We start from the raw sequence: 13,592 nt of genomic DNA on the forward strand, positions 1-13,592 counted from the left end.
CCAGGCTGGCAACATACACATGGCAGGTGGTGTGTACATCATCAGTACCCTGACAGGACCCAGACACAGGTGACTTGACCGTGCATTTGGAAGCTGGTTTAGACTTGACGTTACACTAGGGATTTTCAGTCACACTGCCCTCTGAGATTACACAGATGTTAACTAGCAAAGGTGCCGTTGGGTGTTGAATGCAGTGTAACTGGTTCCTCAATCGGCATCACTGCATGAACTGTTAGGAGTGTGTGGCCGCTGAGTTTTGAAGCGTACCTCAGTGCCTCTCCTAGGAGTAGTTCACGTGTTGGGAACAGGTGACCCACCTCATCTGGTCGATGTGTTTGCAGTTCCAGGAGATGCCTACACTGACTACGTGGCTACAAGATGGTACCGAGCTCCTGAACTTCTCGTGGGAGACACTCAGTATGGCTCTTCAGTCGACATATGGGCTACCGGCTGCGTTTTTGCAGAGCTCCTGACAGGCCAGCCGCTCTGGCCTGGAAAGTCAGATGTGGATCAGCTTTATCTGATCATCAGAACTCTGGGTAGGAGCTGCATTTTATGGCTTCCGCTATGCTGCTATGGTAACAGCATGCCATTGTAATGACCAGCAGGGGCTTTCTTGCCTCTCCAAGGTGTTGCTCAGGATGGTGGGTTCTGGGTTGTAGCCAAAACCCAACCCTTTCCTCAGTCTGTCGAGCCATTAGTCCCTCGCTGAGGAGTTTTCAGATCCTTTCCAAGTCAAGCCACTTAGCCAAGGAATAAACTACACATCTACTTTCTGTACTGGGCTCTACAGCCAAGGATATGCGTCAGCTGTACAGCTTTACTCTTAGGAGGTATTAGGTCAAATGCCATTTCTGTCCACTGTAAAAGAGGGTTTGCCTTTTATGGCAACATTTTTTGTGATGCCTTTTTAGAAATGAGAAACTGGGGCTCAGGGGGCTTCCATGATTGGCCTAAAGTGCAGAATAGGAATGGAACTCGAGAATCTCTTTCATCGTGTGTCAGCATCCTCAGCAGTTGTCTGCCTCCTGGCTGGAAGGGAATATAACCCAGAACGTTACCTGCAGCTTTACTCTGGCACCATGGCTGCAAAGATACATCTACTCACACAGGATGAATATGTATTAATTCCTTCCCATCGGCTCTCCTGGCAGCGTGGGTGCCGGGCAAGGGAATTACTGCTGTCCGGTCTGGTTCCAACGCATTCTTCTGGACACTTCTGCAGCATGAAGACTGTGGGGGAGAGTATCACCACAGGGCACTGCTCTAGTGTAGATTGTTTGATTTCCTGAAAGGATTGTGGATATTTACATTAGGTAGATAGTAGACAGGCCTGAGTTTGAAATCAGGTCTGTCACTAAATGACCCTGTGACTTCAGACAGGTTACTGAACTCTTAAGCCTCACTCTCATTGATACAGTGGAGATGGCAAGTGGCAACCGTTAGATTGTGTGAGATTAAGTAAGGTCACGTGTGTAAAGGCCTCCACACCGTGTCTTGCCTCCTCTTGGTGGAGGCTGTATGGCGGACCAAGCTACCTGTGGCAGAGTTGTGTGGGAGAACTGACCTTACCTGAGCAGGTGTGTTTAGGCAGTGACCTATTCCTTCCAAATCTGGAGGCTCAGTCTTTCTTTCGCATCTGGACCTCAGAAGTTAACTATTTAAACACTATATTACTTTTATAAACTGAACATAAATTATGTGGTTTGTATTTTATAGGAAAACTAATCCCAAGACATCAGTCCATCTTTAAAAGTAACCAATTTTTCCATGGCATCAGTATTCCTGAACCAGAAGACATGGTAACTGCTTGATTTTGGATGTTTTATTATTTGTGTTGCTACTTTCTTTAAAGGGCTAGTTATTTTTTGTTGTATGTTTTTTTAATTTTGATGCCTTTAGCTCCTGTTTTCCTTATGCCACACTAACACAGATCAAAGAAACTATATAAAGACTATATGAACTAATCAGGAGAATGCTTATAAAGTTTACTTGCCGTATCCGAAAGTTAATTTAATATTAGCTTTGAAGTGAAAGTCTGTTTAGTTCCTTACACAAATAACTGATCCTTTTAGTCAAAACACTCAGGTACCTTTTCCTGAAATAATTATTATCTCATAAACAATACTTACTGTAGTATTTTTTTATTTTGAAAAAATGCATTCTCTGTTTTCAGCATGTGAAACAAAGCTCAAATCAATAGAAACCATTTTTTTCACAACGTATATTTTCACATGGAAGGTCATTCTACAAAACGATCCTCACTGTATCCAAGTCAAAACTCCAGACTACCACGCTCACCTCCACACTCTCGCTATGGGCTTTGCCTTTCTCTGGGAATGTGTCACCTACTACCTGACCCTCTTACATTCTGTACGCATTGATTTCCTGTTTGTGTTGCCTAAGTTTGGGCTATGATCTTTAAAACTCCATGTGGTCTAGAAGATTCTGCCTATAGAATGGACTGTCCATAGGCGTGTGTCCACACTCATACTGCCTAGGTTGAAGTCAGAGGGGTGCAGGGAGGAGGACAGTGTCTGTAAAGCCAGATCATGATTTACGGCACAGGTAAACAATCCGAGGTTTAAGATGTCCCAGCTATCTCTAGATACCATCTTTGTTTTAAATGTATTTCATATAATACCTTGATTTATATACTGGCTCTCTTTTATTAAATACTAGAGGCCCGGTGCATGAAAATTCATGCACTGGAGGGGGGTTCCTGTGCCATGTCAGCACAGCCAAGGGTTCGGCGAGCCTGAGGGGGTGGTGGCAAAGGATTGAAGAAAAGACAGACAAAAGAAAATAAGCTGGGTCTAGGTGGATCTCCTGTGGCTGGCTAAGGCCACAGAAAAAGATCCAGACGGCAAGCTGATGCTTTATTTTATAGTCAGAGGTAAACAGGTAGTGGTCACCATAGTTACAATGTTCTTGTGAGTTTCACTTGTTTGGGCAGAATTTGCTGCACCTCCCACAGCCCATTAGCTAGCTAGGAAGGATCTAGGGAGGTCATAAGGTCAAGCTTAATTATGCTAAGAGGGCTGTGTCCTCTAAGCTGGGACTTGTTTGTGGCTTTGCCAACAGGTCAGTCCGAGGCTTAACCCTATAGCTGTTCCCTACAGGTTCCCTCAGCCCGGCCTGTCCCCTCTCACAGTCCAGGAGCCCTCAGGGGCGGGAGGCAACCCAGCGATCAGGGGAAGGCAATGCCCCCATCACACCTCTGCTGCTGCCACTACCGGCAGTGCAAGCCTCGGCCGGCCCTGGTTACGTGAGCCTCAGCAGCCCTGGGCGGCTGGGCAGCTGCCATCGAGGCTTGCCTGCGCCTCAGGCCGGCCCTGGGCGTCTGGCCAGACAACATCTGAGGCTTGCCTGCACCTCGGGCCGGCCCTGGGCGGCTGGGCAGCTGCCATCAAGGTTTGCCTGTGTCTCAGGCCGGCCCTGGGCGGCTGGGGGGCCGAGGGGACTGGGGGACTATAGAGGCAGGCGCATGGCAAGGCCTGGCCTTGCCATGTGCCTGCTGCCCTGGCGGGGCTGAGGGGACTGGGCACCGCCATCTTGTGGCTGTGGGCACCGCCATCTTTGAAGGCGGGCAGTCAATTAGCATATTCCCTCCTTATTGGCTGTGGGCGCCACCATCTTTAAAGGCGGGCAGTCAATTAGCATATTCCCTCCTTATTGGCTGTGGGCACCACCATCTTTGAGGGCGGATAGTCAATTAGCATATTCCCTCCTTATTGGCTGTGGGCACCGCCATCTTTTTGATGGCGTGAGGGTCAATTAGCATATTCCCTCTTTATTAGATAGGATAATAAAAGGTTAAAAGTTGAATTATAAGGCTAGAGGTTGAATTACAAAAGAATATGCAATTTAAAGAATAAAGCAACAAATACACATTAAGAATATTACCACTATCTTCGAAACTTCCTCCTCCCTGAATTCTTCCTCTCAATCCCATCCTCCTCTCTCCTCACTATTCTGAGTTTATGTTCATCATTCCATCGCTTTCTGTATTGCTCTTACACATGTAGGTCAATGTAATTTTCATTGATGCTCAAAGCCTTCCCGTGAGTAGATCAGGCACAGGTATTATAGGACTGTAGTAATATTTCAGAAGGGGACATTTGGAACCCACGTTTATCAAACATCAATTGCAAGACATCGTGAAATTAAGAAAATAACTCCAATTTTTGTCTTTCAAGTATTTACACTATAGTGTAACATTATGTAAAAATACGATTTTATTAAAAGAAATGATCTAACCTACTAGGGAGTCTTTCTTCAAAGTGTTCTTATTATTAACATGTTAAGATATACATTACATTGTTTTTATGTAATGTTAAAAATTTTTACTTTATGTCCTAGGAAACTCTTGAAGAAAAATTCTCAGATGCTCATCCCATGGCTTTGAATTTTATGAAGGTACTTAAGAATCACTTATAATTGTTATTCACCGCAAATTGTAATGATTGAAGCTGTAACTCAGGAAGGAGTGGGCAGTAGTACAAATAATGCCAAAGTAGGATGTAGTCACTGAAAATGATAAGGAACTGTAAAATCATTATAGTTAAAGGAACATCAGTGGTGTAAGCAGTACTCTTTCTAGGACATGGTCCTGGCTGGGTGGCTCAGTTAGTTGGAGCATCATCCTGTACACCAAAAGTTGCGGGTTTGATTCTTGCTTATGGCACACACTGAGGTTATGGGTTCATTCCCCACTGATGGTGCATATAGGAGGCAACCGAGTAATGTTTCTCTCTCCCTTCCTCTAAAATCAATATAAAGAACATATCTTTGGGTGAGGATTTAAAAAAGGTTTTTTTTAATTAGTATAATTGGGGTTTGCTGTGATGAACACCATTACTTCTTTTGCATTCATTAGAAATTTGAGTATTAAGTTAGTATATTCAGACTATGGAAGTTTATGAGGATGCTGAAGGTCTAGAACAGCACAGTCCAGGATGGTAGCCATTGCATGTTACTATTGAGCACTTGAAATATGGCCTATTTGAATTGAGATGTACTAGGTCTCTATTAAAATTGCTATTAAAAATATAAAATATTTCATTAATATTTTAAAATATTACATGTTGAACATTTTAGATATATTGAGTTAAATAAAAGTTTTAATCATTTTTAAAAAATTAATAGAAGACCAAGCAAAGTCAGAGTCATATAGACACCATAAATGGCCTCTGCATGGGGCCTAAAAGAGATAGTCAAGCAAAGGACAAATTTTAGTAAAAAGTAGAAGAAATTCACCTATGACCAGGCTGCTGTTCATGCTTGGCCAACTGAGGGCATGCTAGATATGACTCTTCCATCAAAGTGCATACTAAAACCCCTTAGGGGACAGGAATGGAGCTACCAGTAAAAGTATCTGTCTTTAACAACCAATTAAGTTCTATTTATAGCAGTAGTTTCCATACTATTCATCAGAATGACCTGGGAGCTTTTTAAAAGCACACATTCCAGTATCTAACCTCAGATTCCAGAAGCAGAATCTCTATATATAGGACCTTAGAATTTATACCATTAAATATCCCCCTGGGTGATTATGCTAAGCAGCCCAGTTGAAAACTCGTATGATCTAGAAGGTGGAGCCATCTGGATGACCTAGAGTTGACCTTGTAGACCAGCCTTTGGGCCAGTGCTGGTCACTGCAAAGGTATTATCCAGGGTGCTGGATTCCTTCAGCCTGAGTCCTCCTGAGATTTGGAGCCTGACCCCTCTGTGCTCTCAGACTGCCCTTACCCCTGCTCCACTGGACCTCAGCTGTCTTCTACTGGTCTCACTGCTATGACCTGCCTTAACCCAGCACTTTGCAGGCCCGTCCTTGAAGCCCAATTTTCTGACCTTGTTCTGGACAGGCTGATCTGATCCACCTGCAGTTTAACAAAACCCAGTTGGGGTGGGGGGTGTCAAGCACTGCAAGCCCAATCCATTCAGTGTACATCATGTAAAGACAGGCAGAGACTGGATTCTGCTGCCAGAAGCCCAAGAGCACCTTCCTGTGGTTGAGGCTAGGCCTTCCTGTGGTTTCTCCTTCAACTAACCAGTGAAAAAACTTCCAGGACACAAAAACTCCACTGTACAAAGCAAACTCCCTCTCCTCATCTCTGAGGTTGGAGTGCCCTGTTGGCCTGCCCAGGATTCTGGAGGAAGCTAGTTTTGTCACTCAGCTATTTGATTTAGACTCATAATGTTTGACCTGAGACCCAAGAACTCTCATAAGTGCATCAAGGATTGTGCTATTCAGTGGGCCACACCCTATGTCCTAGACTCCTGCCCCATGTTAGATGAAGACAGGCTTTCTTTCATTAATTGCAATTCAGACATCTTTAACAACAAATTAGTATCAGCTACTATAACAGGTAGTTATCCCACGAGATTGGGTCAGAATCTAGGCAAGAACTATTCAGGTGGGTGAAGTGCCAACCAATGGCAGTGCCAAGGACAGTGGTGGGAATGCAGGGGCCAATATGTGGCAGATCTGTATTCTGTTCATTAGGTTTAAAATGAGACAATGGATACAATATTAATTTTTTATTACTAATATGTTTTAATAACCATCCTATTTCTACATCAGTTTTATCTGGTCATCAAGAAGAAGACTATAGATTCTTGGAAATTTTGAAGGGCTTTTAGTGAAGTTTGAAGTTTCAGGAAAAGGATCCTGACTTGGACTTTGCAGTTCCAATTTCTTGTCCCTCATCTCTAAAACCTTTCCCAGGTTAGGAGCACCTCTGAGAATTCATCAGCCTGTTGGGGTACAGAAAGCTATTAACCAGGCAGTCAAGAACTCAGAAGCCTCAACTCCATCCAGTGCACCTAAAACTAATCCAGTAGGACATTGTTCCAGCTCAGGCCTCAAGGAGAAGCTCAGCTTTAACACTCTCTTCTTAAAAACTAAAAATGCTCTTAAAAAAAAAAAACAACCCATAGGTCCTTAATGAGAGACTAGATTTCAGTAGACTGAACATCCAAACAAGGAAATGAATGAATTCAAGACATACTTGGAAATAAAACTGGTAGGATGTGATGATCTTTTCGATCTGGGGAGTGAAGTAGAGGAAGGGGGCAAAGAAGAAGTGTCTGTATCAGTTTCCTAGGGCGAGCATAGCAAAGTACCAGAAACGGGGTGGCTCAAACCACAGAAATTTATTCTCACAATTGTGGAGACCAGAAATCTAAGATCAAAGTGTTGGCAGGGCCATGCTCTCTCTAAAGCTTCTAGGGGAGGGTCCTTCTGGGTCTTTTCCAGCCTCTGGTAGTCCCAGGCGCTCTTGGGCTTCTGGCAGCAGAATCCAGTCTCTGCCTGTCTTTACATGATGTACACTGTGTGTGTCTGACTTTGCACTGTCTTCCCTCTTCGTATAAAGACACCAATCAGATTGGAGTAGATCCCACACTACTTCAGTATGACCTCGTTTTATCTAATTACATCTGCAAAGGCCCTATTTCCAAATGAGGTACTGAGGGCTAGGACTTTATTTAACAAATATTTTGGGGGTACACAGTTCAACCCATAAGAGTGCTCTTGAGACAAAGCAGAAATATTAAGTAGGCCATTGCACCTGTGGGTCCAGATTTCAAAGGAGAAGTCTGGATCAGAAACATACATGTGGAAGTCTCTGGTAAACCTTGACCATTGAAGCCATTGAGCATCAATGAGATTAGCTAGAAACTTAGAACAAATGAGAAGAAAGGGGAACCTGGGATTGAGCCTTGAGAAATTTCATGTAACCGTTGTGGAGGAGAATGTAAAGGAGGAAAGGTTGGTTTGAAAAGGGATGGCCATGAAGTAGGAGGAAAGAAAGTGAGGCATCAGAGAAGCCAAAAGTAGTTTCAAAAAGGAGGACGTGGTCAGTTGTATCTAGCACTATTGAGAGGAGAACACAAAATATGGAAGTAGATTTAAGGATAGGGAAGTAGAGGTCATAGGTCTGAGTAGCAAGAGCCACTTGAGAGTGGAATTGTGGAGGCAGAAGCCAGAGTGAAGTGATGGAGAAAGAGAGGTGACCACAGTTAATTAGCAAGCTGTAAGCACTGGATAAAACACAGACTTGATTTTTCTAAATCATTTATGCTCTATCCAATTACTACTCAGAGTTTTGGGGCACAGTAACAACATAGGCCCCTCTTTTAATGTCTTCTTTGCTTGTCATCCAAAGGAGTGTCTGAAGATGAATCCAGATGACAGATTAACCTGTGCCCAACTCCTGGAGAACCCCTACTTTGATTCTCTCCAAGAAGACCAAATTAAAAGAAAAGCACGTAATGAAGGAAGAAGCAGAAAACATCAGCAGGTACCTCCATTCAAAGGTTAAAGTGCTATTAAAAAGATTTTTTTTCCCTTTTCCTACGTTTCAAAGTGAGACTGGGTGGACACCAAGACCTTATTTTTGCACTGGTTTAATTGTATTTGTTTATCTAATAATAAATACTGGTTGATGTAATAAAATCATAAAGCTATGAAATATCCAAATTGTTACAAAGTCTTATTCCAAATACACTTACATCAAATTATTGTACAGTTCTTTTGTTACACTGATTGGCTCTCCCACCCACCAGAACATGTACCCAAAATACAGCAGCTTCATACAATAATACCCCATTACAGCAGGACTGGGTTGAAACCCGCATGCAGCGGAATCCCAGTACCTTTCCGTGGCCTCCACATGTGCAGTACAGGACAAGACTCTTCCATCTTTTCACCCGCGGGCACATATGTCTGCCTTTCCTAGACTGGTTCTCCAAGACAAGGATAGTTCTGGCCAGATGCAAAGGGATGAAACTCAGGTATCTGGGAACCAAATCGTACCCTCAAATGTGCCAGTATTACGTAAAAACATGGTAAACGTGGTGGCAAACGTCGATTCCGCAGTTTATTAGGCAACTACTACTTACTTGCTTTCAGAAAACTTTGAAGTTAAAACAAATTCATAGAAGTAAGTTTGTTTGAGGTTCCCCCCCCCATCTTATATCCCCAGCACCTAAAATAGTATTTTGTCATATAACTATGATCCAAATAACTAAATAGATAAGCAGTGGTTATTAGTAAGACAAGATGGTAATTTTTAATTTATCAGAGACTAACAATCATCCCATTTTTGTTTGCTTAATCTTCCGCCTTTGATCTACTTTTTGGTCATTTATCTTCTCATTAGCATGTCCCAATAAAGGAAGAGAGCAGTCCTTTTTTCAACTATTTGATAGTTAAAATAGAAGTTTGTTGGGAGAGAGAGTAAAGTAATCAATAGGAGAACTATTATGGTGATTTCTCTGTATCCAAAATCTCTGGATCTCCAAATTTGTATTGTGTAGATCATTTTACTGTTAAAGTTACATGTATGCAAGTTAAGCCCAATACAGTTCAGTTATCCAAAACATTAGGGTTTGTTCAAATAAGTCTGAGGTAGCAGTATGAAATACGGTGTGACTTGTGTGTAAAAACACTATCCCCTTCAAAACATCTCACTAGATTCCTTACCTATGGCCTGGGAGGTCAACAGCAACACTGCTCCAGCCTGCCTCTTGGTCCCCACCTCAAGTTCTACCACACTGTCCTCAAATGGGGTGGGGATGCGCACCACCTCTAAGTCTCCAGTTCACAGCTGGAGACTTTAAAGCATCTCTCCACCCCGTGAAGTATCTGAAGCGCAGGGCCAAGATAAACAGGGATAGCTTTCAAGTCCTGGTTTTCTTTTTGAGGACACACCTCTTTCCTAGACACTTTGCCATATCAGGAAAAAAAATTCAGAATGATCTTCTTATTCAGTCAGGATTCCTTTTGTGAGTTCAGATTTCTACTTCGATACCAACTTCTAGCTCTCTGAGTGACGACCAAGAAATTCATTAAGACTAAATTTTGTTTAAAGTTGACAGTAAAGAAGTTTTTAATCTTTGCTGTCCCACCAATATCCTAAAATTAATATCCTAAAATTTAAAATTTGAGATGGGCACAGAGTAGGCCCTGTGAATTACCATTTAATAGATGGTGAGCATGTCCTTTTAAACACTGACTAGAATCAGGGGTGGGCAAACTTTTTGACTCGAGGGCCACAATGAGTTCTTAAACTGGACTGGAGGGCCGGAACAAAAGCATGGATGGAGTGTTTGTGTGAACTAATATAAATTCAAAGTAAAGGAGCGGAGGGGAGAGCAAGAGAACCCTCCGCTCTTTCGGCTCTGCCGGCTGGATAGAACAGCCGAATGGGCCGGATCCGGCCCGCGGGCCGTAGTTTGCCCACGGCTGGACTAGATACTCCGAAATTTGTGTATTGAAATAAACTAGAGTACATTCATAAGAAGCCTAGAATAAGTATTGGAATCTAATTTTCAAGAGTCAGAATATCACAATTTTTAGAAAGGTTCTCTAATTTTTAAGTTCATGTCTTTTGACATCTTTGTACCACATGTATCCTTTTTTTGCTACCTTTAAATCAAACTGTACAAGTAGGAATTGTTTTCAATTGACCTTCTTATTTTTGTCTTGTTCTGCTATTAGAATCAACTGTTGCCTCTCATACCAGGAAGCCACACCTCCCCCACACCTGATGGAAGAAAACAAGTCCTCCAGTTAAAATTTGATCATCTTCCAAACATTTAGGAAAATGTTCTTTCAAGTGGAAAGTAATTTAATATGTACACATTTTTGTACAAGAGAGATAGGAATTCTCAGTGTTTCAAATGCAAATGAGCCATATGAAAATTAAGATGCCTTCTAGAATTGTTTTGCTCTGATCATTACTGATTCCTCTGCCCAGGCTTTCATATGCCAGCTTTATCTCTTAGAACATTTTCTTAAAATGTTATAAAGTCTGAAACTGCACATATGGAGGAGATATTTTCAATCTCATCAGAGCAGCCCCTCTTGAGGCAAATTTATATTGAGAATTTGTGGGCTTATACTTTGATATCTGAACAAGATTTGCATACACCATCTTGCTTCAGCTGACCTCCTAATGTCTTAGAGCAATATCAAATAGCTTGCCTAAATGCTTTTGTGTGAGAAATGACATTATATTCCTGCATTTTAATTCACGCTTATTGTAATCAGGCCTGTTGAGTAATGCTGCTATTTTATTGGGTTTTCATATTGGTGTAGGACGGGAACTTTAAAATGTTATTTAGGTTTATTCTTTGACTCCAAGGTAGGCTCTACTTTCTCTTTTTCATGAGACATTGACGTTTCTGTTTTTAAAGCTAGCAGGAGAAAATTTTGTACACAGCAAACAGTGGATGAGCTACAAGGAATTACCATCTTCATAATACCCTGGGATAATGGACTGCTGACTCTAATGCTGTCCTTTGGTGCATCATGGTTTCTTATCCTTTTCTCCTCCTGGCTACAGCTCAGTACCTAAACCTATCCTCCTGGCTGTATTTTCTAAATAGTTTATCATCAACAGTCTCTTCCAAACGTTTGCATTCACAGCTTCTATGAACTTGTGCCGCCCTAAACTTGTGCATCATGGTCAAGTCAGGCTTGTAAACACTTCTGAGAGCAGGGAGATTATCTTTCAGTTACCTTCATTTTGTGTCTCTTACCAAAAAAAGAAGCAAACAAACAAAACACCTCAATAGGTGAGCCAGTTTACACTGGGATATTTTCCCAAGTAAGTTTGACAGACCTATCTATATACAAACATATGTACATATATATACACATATGTTTACATTGACAAATTGTGACGCATCATAGTAGATGCCTATTATCCTGGACATCTAAAGATGATGCAGAATATTTAAAGTACTTTTGGTTTGCTAACAAGAAACTCATGTGAAATTATAGCAATGGGCTGGCTCTTCCTGTCTGGCATATAGATTCAAAAGAGTGATCTTCCTATCAATAAATATTAAGATTATTTCATCAACTCTTTTTTGCTCCTAGGTTCAGCATGCTTACCTGAACATTTTGCAAATACAAGTTCAGAAATTCCTTGTATCTGGCACTAAGGCACTAAGCATACAGTATTTTTTAAGAAAATACAATAATAACACTTACTTTCCTCTTTAAAAGTTCATTGCACTTGTAAACCTGGCTTATAAACGTCTAGAGAATCTCATTCAGTCATTAGGGAGCATCTCTTTACTAGAGAATTACGGCATCTCAGCAGTGCTTCCTTGCTCACTGGAAGGGCATTCTGAGTGGGCTTATTTGGCCATTTAACATTCTGAGTATGAATATAAGCTGCTAGGGACTTATTTTCCTCTTATTATTAAAAAATGCGCCTCTTCAGAGTTGTATATTTCTTGAAATTTTAATAAGATGATACCATAGGTGCAAGGAAAATGAGAAATAAAAGATAAAAGGCAACTTTGCTAAAAGATTTCTTTTTAGCTTTCATAGTGTTTTTATCCTGTAAGCCTCTTCATTGCCAAACCACTCAGGCTACTCCAGCTCTTGTTATGTGCATGTACTAGTAAGCTGCACACGCAGAAATCAGGACAGCACGAGACTCCATTACCCATCTTGCTCCTAACTGTGCCTCAGACAACAATGAAGATTTGGGCAGAGGTTGGGAGAGTAATTGTCTTCCTTTACTTTTGCTTACATTTGCAAATTCAAACTAGCATTTCTCAATTTTTTCCCGGTACATAAATTCATCATTTATGTATGACTGGAGAGGAGAAAGCATGTAATGCTTAGAAAAAGATTCTGATCAGTTATATTACCACACAGAACGATACTCTTCTGGTGACGTTTGCATGCTTGGCTTCCTGCGTGACCCAGGTCACGTAGCACTGCTGCCGCCTGAATCACTCAGGCACACAAATCTCCGATTGCAGCTTTTCTCTGACTCACTCCAGTGCGTGCTTCTCACCTCTGTGCCGCACAGGTCCCCTTGCCTCTCTCAGCCATAGGAAAACAGATGCACCTCTGGGTCTGGGACCCAAAGGAAATCATGACTTTTGTAGAACGTATCCTCACAGAAGCCTGCAGGATTCTGTAATCACGCCTTTCCTCACTCTGGTACAGCTTCTGGCTTACCTGGGCCTTGCCTCACCTGTGCCAGCCTTCCAGCTTTTTAATTTGTATATAATTTTTTGGTGCTGCACAAATACTGTGCTGTCATGGTGAGTGGCCCCATCTGAATATTTGAATGTAGTGATTGTTCCTGCTTGCCCCAACCACAAAGCACTTTTAGAGGGTCACTTTTTCAAGATTATTTTAACTAGACGGAAGCATTAAGTTGTGTTCAGTAGGCTTTTGAAGGCTTGGGATTAGAGAGATGACTGGGTAGAGACACAGCCCTCAGGCAGGGAAGGAAGAGGTGAGCAGAGAGTAGTTGTCCCTCTTCTATCTTCTAAGTGATATCACACTCTTCATTCAGTGCTCTTGCAGATTCCCCAAACTACAAGAAAGGAGGAAATTAGTAAGTTCTTTTGACAAAAAATTTAGTTCTGAAAATATTTTATAGTTCTTCAGCTTACTTGCTATAGAATTATAATTTTTCTAAAAAGATATCACGTTCTTGATCATTTGTCACCATCAATGATTTCCAATCATGGTTTCGGAGCAAATGGCACAGAGTAATCCCAAAGCATTTTTTTTTTTTTAATTAAAACATGTTACCAGAAGAGGAGTG

General features: G+C 41.7%; 1 protein-coding gene across 4 annotated transcripts in view; it reads left to right on the forward strand.

Annotated features, from left to right (window-relative positions):
* The window catches only part of CDKL4 (cyclin dependent kinase like 4), a 31,490-nt gene extending 19,939 nt beyond the window's left edge, over window positions 1–11,551 (forward strand). For 2 of the 4 annotated variants that reach the window (XM_080685167.1, XM_080685166.1), the window contains 4 exons: window positions 342–539; window positions 1,720–1,802; window positions 4,363–4,419; window positions 8,172–8,479. In XM_080685167.1, the coding sequence (XP_080541293.1) occupies window positions 342–539; window positions 1,720–1,802; window positions 4,363–4,419; window positions 8,172–8,327 (494 nt within the window). In that variant the 3' untranslated portion in view covers window positions 8,328–8,479. Of the gene's footprint in view, window positions 1–341; window positions 540–1,719; window positions 1,803–4,362; window positions 4,420–8,171; window positions 8,480–10,507 lie in introns of those variants that run through there. The other 2 variants (XM_080685165.1, XM_080685164.1) reach the window with 2 other exon arrangements.
* Window positions 11,552–13,592: the final 2,041 nt, after the last annotated feature.

This window comes from Plecotus auritus (assembly GCF_963455305.1).
Source record: "Plecotus auritus genome assembly, chromosome: 8".
NCBI lineage: Eukaryota > Metazoa > Chordata > Mammalia > Chiroptera > Vespertilionidae > Plecotus > Plecotus auritus.